The sequence below is a fragment of the Phragmites australis genome, chromosome 14 (genome assembly GCF_958298935.1).
Source record: "Phragmites australis chromosome 14, lpPhrAust1.1, whole genome shotgun sequence".
NCBI lineage: Eukaryota > Viridiplantae > Streptophyta > Magnoliopsida > Poales > Poaceae > Phragmites > Phragmites australis.
In genome coordinates, this window is record NC_084934.1 from 11402671 (window position 1) to 11413855 (window position 11185).

General features: G+C 45.3%; 1 protein-coding gene across 1 annotated transcript; it reads right to left on the reverse strand.

The window, feature by feature from the left end:
* Window positions 1–579: 579 nt before the first annotated feature.
* On the reverse strand, window positions 580–10964 carry LOC133890483 (uncharacterized). Its single transcript, XM_062330865.1, has 6 exons — window positions 10281–10964; window positions 9222–9436; window positions 1892–2105; window positions 1725–1810; window positions 1238–1329; window positions 580–1097 (listed from the first exon to the last, which is right to left on the reverse strand). Exons 1-6 carry the CDS (start codon window positions 10701–10703, stop codon window positions 844–846), a joined length of 1284 nt encoding a protein of 427 aa, XP_062186849.1. The 5' UTR covers window positions 10704–10964; the 3' UTR covers window positions 580–843.
* Window positions 10965–11185: the final 221 nt, after the last annotated feature.

The window sequence follows — 11185 nt, forward strand, 5'->3', positions numbered from 1 at the left end:
GCTTGAGATCTTACCTTGGTGATTTTGTAGCTAAAGAGCCGTGACAGGAAAAGTCGTGTCGACCAGGAGCATATTTTTTATGGAGCTCCAACATGGACTAGGGGTGATATTCATGCTATCGATACCACGAGATAAAAATCTCTTATGACAAGTTTATGTCTCTACCTTATTTATATTTTCGCATTTACATAGTTACAATTTACCTTACTAAAGTAAGTTATAATTCTCTTAAATGGTAGATAGACACACTAAATAAATTTAGAGTATATTTAGATAGAAATTAAAATCTAAATGCAGCAAATCAGAAATGTTGAGAGACAATTAGGAAACAAAGCGCTTGTGAGGAATGCGCCCATTGGACGTGGATTTTTTTTGAGTCGGTTCCTACACCACTCTGCAGTACTCAAATCCAACCGATCAAACACCTTCTAATGTAGGGTAGTGTAGCACTATGCACTGCAGAGAATCCGTTCGAAAGAAACTGTAGTAATTATGTTTTGTAAATCCGAATCATCGCCTAAATAGCCCCCAACCAGTAAACAACCACTGGATGAAATCTTAATGACACTGTAAACACGATGGGTAAGCAAGGTGTTCTCATGTCTATAAATTCAAATTTTTATATTCGCTCTCAAAACTCAAAAGCTTACATACACGAAAAGAATTATAGGAGACATTACAAATTAGCTGTCTGGCTTTAAACTAACGAACCATACAAAAAGTTCAGAGACGTAAACGCTACGTTACACGATCAACAACATAGTGTTACAGGTGTTGTAGTGGCTCGGACGACAACAGAAAGTACTCAGAACCATTTACAACGAGAGGGTAAAGCGTCTCGTGTCATCTCCATGCTGTGTTACAGTGGGTGAGAAAGAACCGGAAGTCCGGATGATATACTTGCCGGTGGCGGAGCCAGTCATCCGCCGCCTGCATCAGCGAGGCTGCAAGCTGCTGCTCCTCAGGCCTATTCGATGACCAAATGGAGCTCCGCAGTTTGTATGATGCCAGTCCAAAGACAGGCAATGTTAGCTTGCCAGCTGCGTAGCGGTTGATGCCACCGAGACTGGGGCATGCTGGTGTACTGGGATCAGTATCTGCGGGAGAAGCAGCTAGTTATTAAACGAACTGATGAAAGGAAGCTTCATAGAGCTACAAAGAAATGAAGGAGTCTATCTGATGCACACAAAAAAAGAAGACTAACTCTGAATATCAACTGTCACAAGATGATGCTTACCCGTGGAAGGCGTTGATAAGTAATGAAATGTCAAGAAACATGCATCTAGATCCTTGAGTGTTGGTCCAGTTGGGATTCTATAGATGGGGTACCTGCAATTGGAAGCCCCAGGATGAAGCCAATATGTAGAATCATAGCAGCACTTTGTTACAGTATTGCTCTTCTACACAAGTATATTAACTGAAATTGCTCTTCTCCTAATTCTCTCATTTCATAGAAACATAAGCATAGGCAGTAAATTAAACAAGAAAGTACCGCAACTGTGGAACTAAAACTCATGAAACTATTGATGGTAGCAATGAACAAAGCAACCAACTGGGTATAGATATAGAGATGATTATTTATACACACTAAAATGGTATAGTGGGAAATTTTTCCAATAAAAAATGGAAAATTTCAAAAGCTTACAAACATCAATGGAAATATGAGTGGCACTCAGCAAATGGCATTTTAAACAAAATTAGAATTAGGAGAATTACAGACATACCATGCAACAGACATCCAGCTGGTTGGGAGCAGATCACAACTTCTGAATGTCTTCAAATCTGGAAATTTACTTGCAAGAATTGATACCTGAAGTGACATTTACAGTAATGGATCAACAAGAAGGATATCTGTGACCGCCTTTCATTTGACATATGAAAAATGACTTGCCTTGTCTGTTAAAGGTTCTCTACCAAATGGTGGATCCGTCTCCAGATACTCAAATATTGGACGAGTGGATGGTGAAAGCATTTCAGCATCATCCCTTTGAAAATCACCATCCAATCGACATGTAGCTTCCAGGGATGAATATCTTAATCGGCCTTCACTGCTACCTTCACTGCTAGTATCCATAGATTCCCCATCACTTTCCTCCCAAGGATGCCTTAAGTAAGCAAGAAAATTAACTAAGAAAAGGTTATGAACTATAAAAAATGCAAAAGGAAAAAGGAAACAACCATAGTAAAAAAATGCATTTGGACAATCCATTTTGATTTATTTTGTTCACTTATTTGAAGTCCTTATGTGGAACAACGTTGCACAGCAACATAGACAGCTAAAAGACTTGTAACGCTAGACAAAGAATACACAGCTACACATCACACAGGTAAAAGGAACTAGATTTATCAAAATTCTAGCCAAAGGTGTGCGTGCTTTGTTAGGAAATACGAAAAGTCAGCAAAAGGACTAAACTTACATCCCCTTTCTGCTCTAGGCTCCAATCATATAACCATCCAATCAACTCATGTACAATGGATGAAGTGCGTACCACTAAGTCTAATTGTTAACTGACTTGTATGTAGTCTATTGTTAGTCTAACGTGCTCCTCAATTGTAGCTCCCGATCCACCTTTGTAGCTGTGACTGAGCACTAGTTTGTTAGGCCTCAACTGACTCTTGTACATGTATAAAACTACCCTGATGATCAATGCAATACTGTGTTGGATCCATTGCCTTCTCCCTCGTTCTCTCTCGTTCTACATGGTATCAGTGATCTCACGATCCTAGTTTCTCTCTTCCGCTGCCAGCCACCATGAGCGATTCCTCCTCCGCCTCGGACCCCGAGGTCGACAATCTCTTTGCTCAGGTCGCCATCAACCCCCTTCCCTCCCAGATCCAGCTGATCAACATTGCTACTCACGTTCCCATTCAGCTCGATCTCGACTTCTCCAACTATGGCGCCTGGAGTCAGTCCTTTCAGGGTGTTCTTGCCAAGTTTGGGCTCATCGATCACATCGATGGCTCACCGGCCAAGGGCGATCCCGATTGGGTACAGAATGACTTCGCCATTGTTTCCTGGCTCTACTCTACTGTCACCCCTGACATTTTTCAGATCGTCCGCACCAAGGACACCGCGCACTCTCTCTGGCACAACATTCGCACGATGTTCCTCGACAACAGGGAGATGCGTTCGGTGTACGTCAACGCCAAATTCAGGAACATGTACCAGGGCGATGTGTCCATCATGGCGAAATACACCAAGATGAAATCCCTCACCGACAATTTCAACGATCTTGGCAGCCACATCCCCGACAAAGATCTTGTCCTCAACCTCCTCCGCGGCCTCAACCCGTGGTTCCACAGCTCCATCCCCGTCCTCACCACCAATCATGGTGGATTCCTATCCTTCTTGAGGCTCGTTCTCACCTGCTCATGGAGGAACATCGGCTGGCTCAGTCCGCACAAATCACACAGGCTGTGGCGCTCATGGCGCAGACGCCGCCGCACGTGCCTTACTTCGGCCTCGCAGTGCACAGTGCCTCCCAGCCGCCATCTGGCGGCACCTAGCCATCATCCTCTGGTGGCAAGAAGAATAAGAACAAGAAATCAGGTGCCGGTGGCGGCTTCTCCTCCAACACCGGCCGCACGCCCCCATGCCACCACCGTCAGCAAACTCCATGAACCCGTGGGCTGACATGTTTCAGGCTTGGCCAATGCTCCTGCAGCGTCCACCTCCGTCACCCGCTGGCATCCTCGGGCCTCGGCCAGGCGTGCCACCAACTCCTCAGGCGCACCATGCCACGACGGCTCCACCACCTGTGACGTCTGCACCACCACCATCAACTTGGGATCAGTCGGTGCTCATCCAAGCCCTGAACAACATGGCTTTGCAGCCAACAGCGCATGGCACCGCCGATTGGTACCTCGACACGGGTGCTTCCTCCCACATGTCATCCGATGCTAATAATCTCAATTTTCTCTCCCCCTCCTTGCCTTCCTCTCATATCATTATCAGCAACGGCACCTCTCTTCCGGTAACACACACAACCACCTCCATTCCCGCCTCTTCTTGCTCTCTGCATCTTTCTAAAATTCTGATCACACCTCACATCATCAAAAATTTACTTTCTGTTCGAGCTCTTACACGTGATAACTCTGTCTCGGTTGAATTTGATCCGCATGGTTTCTCTATAAAGGATCTTCGCACCAAGGCGGTGATGCTCCAATGTAACAACTCCGGTGATCTCTATCCTCTACCCACCTGCCCAGCCTCCACGGCTCAAGCTCTTGTCGCCATCAACACTGAAACTTGGCATTGGCGGTTAGATCATCCAAGGCAAGATTCTTACAGAAAGATTTTGAATTCCTTTGATTTTCATTGTAATACATCAGCACCGAGCTCCTGTCATGCCTGTCGTTTAGGAAAACACTCAACTGCTATTTCCTTTATCTTCCACTGCTACTACATTTCCCTTCGAACTTCTGCATTGCGATGCATGGACTTCACTTGTTGTTAGCATTTTGGGCTATCAGTTCTGTTTGGCAATTCGAGATGATTTCACTCATTTCGTCTGGACATTTCCAATACACAAAAAGTCCGAGGTCACTGAAATTATTTAGTCCTTTCATGCTTATGTCAAAACTCAGTTCTCGCATGATGTCCAATGTTTCCAGTCCGGCAATGGAAAGGAATTCGATAATACACAACTTCATGCCTTCTTTTCTCTACACAGAATAAAATTTCATCTTTCTTGTCCCTATACTTCTCCCCAGAACAGCAAAGCTGAACATATTCTTCGAATCCTCAACGATTGCATGCGCACGCTGCTCTTGCAAGCATCTTTTTCATATTGTTTCTGGGCTGAAGCTCTTTGCACAACAACCTTTCTAACCAACCGGCGTCTGTCCAAACCAAAACTCCTCACCACACCCTATGAGCTCCTTTATCGCTCACCACCTGACTACACCATGCTTAGTGTGTTTGGATGCCTCTGCTACCCGAACACTGAATCCAATGCACCGCACAAACTTGCTCCCTGATTTGTTGCCCGCATCTTCTTGGGTTATCCATCAAACCACAAAGGCTATCGATGCTACGATCCATCTTCTCGTCGTGTCATTACCTCTAGACACGTCTATTTTGATGAGCATCGTTTTCCCTTCACTGAGCAATAGCCCTCCTCCGCATCGCGCGCTCCACCATCCGCCACGGCCGCGTGTGACGTGCTTGCTCAACTCCCTCGCCATGACATGCACGACTCCACCGCATCTGATCCACCCACTTCGGCGCCTGATCCTCATCCCTTGCTCGCTGCTGTTCCCGTCGCAGCTGCACAACCGCCCGTACCCCACCCATGCCGCTTCCTTTAGACATACATCACCGCCAGATGCAAACTCACGCGTGTTCCAGTATTTTCAAATTGAATCCTCGCTACGCCGCCACCGCCACATCATTATCCCTCTCTCCCATTCCCTCTTCTGTGGCTGCCACTCTTCGTGATCCTCATTGGAAAGTGGTAATGCAAGAGTTCGACACACTTGTCGCTAATACATGGCGGCTCGTTCCTCGTTCGGCGGGTGCTCATGTCATTACGGGCAAGTGGGTTTTTCGCCATAAATTTGGTGCCGATGGCACTCTCAAACGATACAAGGTAAGGTGGGTCGTTCGAGGTTTTGCTCAACAGCCAGGGGTGGATTTCTCCAAGATTTTTAGTCCTGTAGTGAAGCCGGGCACCATCCACACCGTCTTGACTCTCGCAGCCTCTCGCTGTTGGCCCGTGCACCAGCTCGACATGCGGGATGCCTTTCTTCATGGCATGCTTGACGAACAGGTCTTCTACCGGCAGCCAGTAGGCTTCATTGACAGCTCCAACCCCAACCACGTGTGTCTGCTTGATAAGTCCTTCTACGGCCTAAAACAAGCACCGCGCGTGTGGTTCTACACTAATGACATACACAGAGACACTAGTTATTCTTATGCAACAATTAACCTCTTTAAGGAGGACCAATCTGCCCTAATTGTAGTTTTAACAAGTCCATTTTTTCCAACTAAAGTACTAAGGTGAGATCTCGAGAAGTATCTATCTTGACATCATCTAAAACTGAGCGAAGAGTTCTTTCTAATATACTCTCTCACACAAAAGTGTCATTTTGGACATCGTCACGGTCACCAATACATTACTTTGACCACTTAATACTAATATAAAATGTATGCAAAATATAATAAGTTGCAATATCTTCAAACTACTTTTCAAAAAGAATCTATTTTCAAAAGTTCAATTGAAATATTTAAAAATATATTGATGGTCAAAGTTTAAACATGTTGACCATGGTTGTTACGGCGGTATGGCGAGGCGCGGCGACCCACCACCTTCACAACTTTACAGCGCCATGGCGCGTGGCGTGGCGACGCCATACACACGTGGCGAATACACACATTATAGTCTAGAATATTAACAAATAACAATGTAAATGTAGCTTAACAGTTATAATCTACGATATTAGAAAATGTAAATGTTGCACAAAAGGCAAATAACAATGTAAATGTAGCACAAAAGGCAAATAACAATGTAAATGTAGCACAAAAGACATATAACTCTCTCATGTCTCAAAGTTGTACTGTTGTGTCATTGTGTGCTAGTGTGCTTAAGCTACTGTTATGTGTGCTAATTGCTTAGTGTGGTACTTTGCTATGTGTGCTACAGCTTAGAGTATAGCTACTCCCTACTGTTATGTGTGCCTAGTGCAGCAGTGCTTGAGCTGTGTGCTACACTGTTACAGGCCTACTGCTACGTGTCAATGTGTGCTTGAGCTGTGTGCGTGCTAAGTGCTCAAGTGTACTACACTGCTACTGCTAGTGTGTGTGCTACTGGCATACTGCTACTCTGCTAGTGTGCGTGTGCTCATAGTGTGATACTGGCCTGCTGACCGCTAGTGTGCATGAGAGTTGAAACAGAAAAAAAAAACACAATAGAAGAGGAGCCGAGGAGCTACTCGATGGAGGACGGCTGGGGGTGGCCGGCTCGGGAGATGTCAACTCGAGGGTGAGGGCGGCCGACGAGGGAGACACCGAGGGCAAGGCGACGGAGGGCAAGGGCGGCCGAAGATCCGAGGCGGGGGCGGCGAACACAGCGGGTGCAGGGGCGGGCGGAGATCGACTGTCCCGCCTCCGCCGCTAGCGGCTCAGGCTAGGGTTCCTCAGTCCTTGCGGGCTCTCGATGGATGCGGATAGAATGGTGCGGGCGGATTCCTCAATCCTTAACTGGATTACCAGGTAAGTCACCACCAACCTAACCTTCTATTGCGCCCGCCACAGAGCCGTCATGTGCAACAGGACGCCATACAGGCGCCACGGGGACGCCACGGTGAGCTGCCATGTGCCACAGGACGCCATACAGGCGCCACGGGGACGCCACGGCGATATGGCGGACGCCATACACGGCGGAGTTGTGGCGTCCCTATGGCGACAAGCGGATTTCCGCCACGACGACATATCGTCGTTATGGCGACGATATCCCGACGCCATAACAACTATGATGTTGACTGCACACAACCCAAAACGACACTCTTTTGTGACCGGAGGGAGTATTATGTTAACACTTTGAGAAACAATGTCTACAATAAACATTTCAGCATGAGTGACTCAAGTACTAAAACAAATACGATAGCTTCTAGCGTAGTGGGACTACAGACCACAGAAAAAAAACACATTTTTCCATGGACAATTCAAAGCTTTAGCCCCAACAAACACAGCAATAACAGCAACATGCATAGGTGATTTTTGGTGGGAGAGGGTGCTGCTTGCTCCCATTGCATTGTTCTCACAATTATGTCACCTTCCCAGAATCATGCAGGATGACCAAATTAAACATACAAGATCAGTAATCAATAGTTAAAGAAAAGTAAGATCAGTTAACGAACAAACCAATACAAGGAACATCTCACAGATCAAGTAAACAAAAAACATTATCAAAGGCAGGTTCCATGGCTCATAGCCACATAAAAAAATTGAATCAATTATTAGAATCTCAACAGTCAAATCCATTGGTAATTTATCCAAATCTAGGGCTTTCATTCTGAGAAGTCAAATTTCTAAAACATCACACATTGAACAACAAATAAAAGGATAATACATTGGCAACTATGATATAACCTGACTAGGAAACATGGAATACCTGCCAGGGAAAAACTCTTGTCATAGTTTCTAAATCATAGAATTACTCCATCCAGTAAAGCAATATCTTTGTGAATATTTAGATTGCACATAAGAAAATGCTATGTGTAGATTTCTCGAGAACAACTTTCATATTATTAGAGTTTAGGCTTACTAATCTCTATAGAAATTGGAAGTCGATGTTGTGTTTCAGGAAGTAAGTCATTTGTCCAAGACGTGACTTTTTTGGTGGCTGGAGAGAGTATAATTTTAGCAACTGCGAAATAAATTTCCAATGCTCAATAGACAAGACACAGCTTTATTTACATTGAAGCATCACTGAGGGTTAATCAGAAAAAAAAATCTTAGTAATAAAATTGATCAACAGGATTCTCTAATATGAACCATTGTTTCCTTAAAAAAAAGTATAAATCATGCCTCCAGTTAAGATCTATTTAAAATTTTGACAAGCCAATAAAAGATATGTACTTTCCCAAACGATTTTATTATGGAGTCATATTAGAAATTTTTAGTAACTGAAAGATGAACAACAGATTAGCAAACTATATTTCATTTACCCTCCAATTTTAGCCTCTTGTCATAAAAATAAAGTTCAAAGCTGTATCAACACAAATGGTTGTTCTCAATTGTCCAAACATAATGTATAAACATACTACCAGCTTAGTATCATAGAAGCTCAGGTGTCACGTTCAAATATTCGATAAAGCATTCACATAAAAAAACTGACACAGTTGAAACATTCATGTCTCCTAGACAAAAACCTGACGTGGGTAAGAAAGTCAAATCTTTTGTAATATACACATTCGAGATGTAAAGAGCCAATGGCACTAAAATGGGTGTGCTCGGTTCTCCTGTCAAGGTGGGTGCGTACAACTAATAAGAGAAATGCAGCCTTGCATTACAACAGCAAGGTGTGAAGCTTAATGACAAACTTTAAGAATTCACCAATCATGTGTTTCTTTCTCTCTTTTTTTGTGTCTGTGCTTTGCATTTATATAAATTAGTCCAATAAAATCATCGAAGGCCAAAAAAGTTGAAGCAGGGCAGCGAACTAGACAATATAAAGCAAAAAAAAGAGAGGAAAAGTTCATCTGAACCATGATCTTACCTGCTTCTTGCTGAAATTCTTGATGGGTCTGCGTACAGCTGTATCGCAGAAAGATATGGCACATAATACTGTATCACAGAATCACTGCCATTTAACACAAGGGGCACACCAGCCCCATAGAAACTCCACTCCTTGAAAGCATCCCAGAGATCTCCGAGGCAGAAATATGGTGGTGAATTCATAGCATCACCACTCCTCCATCCCCTTATGCTCGTCTGCATATGTGCATAATCCTTCAGCATAAACGAACTTAATGGTAGAAACTAAGAATCACAAAAACGACAAGTTATTTCACAAAACATTTATTTTATTCTTATAGAATACTGACTATATTCTCCTGAAACCATGACAGTGGCCCAAAAATAAAACAATGCAACCAACTAGATTTATCTTAGAGCTAGTTGGTTTCCCATTCGGATACCCCTGGGACAGGACCACGATGGCTGATTAGCACACCTGCATCACCACCACTGGGAACTCATCCCAACCCCTTCAACCAACTAGATTTAGAAAAGGTGTTCATCTCTCTGCATAAATGCATCAAATATTGATCCTTTTCCCTTGAAAAACTTCCCATTTGCCAGTAAAATTCCTCTAAAAATTCATCAGCAGTAAACACAGAGCTGCAGCACAAGCTACTGACAATTTATCATTATCTCCAAAAGATGAAATCTTCTCTTATCTGTCTTTCCAACTGCAGCACAAGGGACCTTAGCATATCTAATATGCAATAAATAATGTTACCAGGCATCAAAAGTTACACACCAAATCACCAATGCTCTGCCAGATTTGCTGGAAATGCATTGCGAGTGTAACATACGAGAGAGAGAGAGAGAGTAAAAGGGGAAGTTTCTTCACAACTACGGCTCCCAAATTTTCCCCAATCATAACAACAATATGAATCAAGATTCAGCACCATAAGGCAAAATCTAACAATCCGCACCTGTTCGGCTGTTCCGCTACACATTCCTACCAGAAACATCTCGCCGCACAATCAAAACAAGTATCGCGCACACAGTTCAATCGGTGACCAAAGGAACAGAATCTGAGAAGCCTAACCTTGGGCAAGTACTGCACGGGCACGGAGGGCGTGGTGGAGCTGAGGAACCTCTCTAGATTCCCCGCCTCATCTGCCACCGCCGGTGCTGGCGACGGCGCCGTGCCCCCCTCGACCGTCACCGTCGCCTTCGTGGCTGACACTGAGGACTTGGACGGCACCGACGGAGAGATACTGGCCTCCGCCCGCCTCTCCACATCCTTGGTGGGGACGGCCGTCTCCGCCGTCCCTGGAGGCGGCTTCTGTCTCGCGGTCCTCGGCGTTAGCGCCGACGCCGAGGCCGGGGACGACGGTCTCTGTCCCTGGCCCAGCCCCTTGAGCCGCATCTGCTGCTGCTCCTCCTGCTGCTGGCGTCGGACGTGGGGCGGGCTGTAGAAGCGGTCGACGCCGCCGAGGCCGCGCGAGGAGGAAGACGGGCCGGCCATGGCGGCGGCGGCGGCGACGACGGGAGGAGGACGGAGGAAGCTAAGGTTTATGGCGGCGGAGGAGGCGTTATTTGTGGGGCGGTGGGATCTGGGCTGGAGGAGGAAGCGTCGTGGCGGGCGACAAGGAACTAACAAAGGGAAGCTCAGGGAGGGAGGGAGGGAGGAGGTGCGTTTCGTTTTGCCGTTTCGATGCTGCGGCTGCGCCTCCCGTTCCCGTTGTTCGATTCCCTCCGCCCTCCAGAGGCCTTTGAGCTCTGCTGCTACGTGCACCAAAAGGAAACCTCCCCTCTACAGTGTCATATATTTATCTCAAACCTTGTCAAGCCTAGTTTTATTCATCCTAAACTAAGTAAGGCTTTTCTAGTTATGACCTTCTCAAAGAAAATATACATGCTGCAGAGAAGTTCAGCTCCAACGCTCGATGTCTTATTGGAACATCTTGCATCCTTCATGTCCCAACTTAGATTTAGATTGAGGTGATC

What these genes read in the sequence shown, in the direction of transcription:
- LOC133890483 (XM_062330865.1), bottom strand. Translation starts at nt 10,703, where the DNA reads ATGGCCGGCCCGTCTTCCTCCTCGCGCGGCCTCGGCGGCGTCGACCGC. An exon ending in CCGTGCAGTACTTGCCCAAG is followed by an intron (nt 9,437 to 10,280) that starts GTTAGGCTTCTC and finishes GCACATATGCAG; the next exon opens with ACGAGCATAAGGGGATGGAG. An exon ending in AGAATTTCAGCAAGAAGCAG is followed by an intron (nt 2,106 to 9,221) that starts GTAAGATCATGG and finishes TGCTTACTTAAG; the next exon opens with GCATCCTTGGGAGGAAAGTG.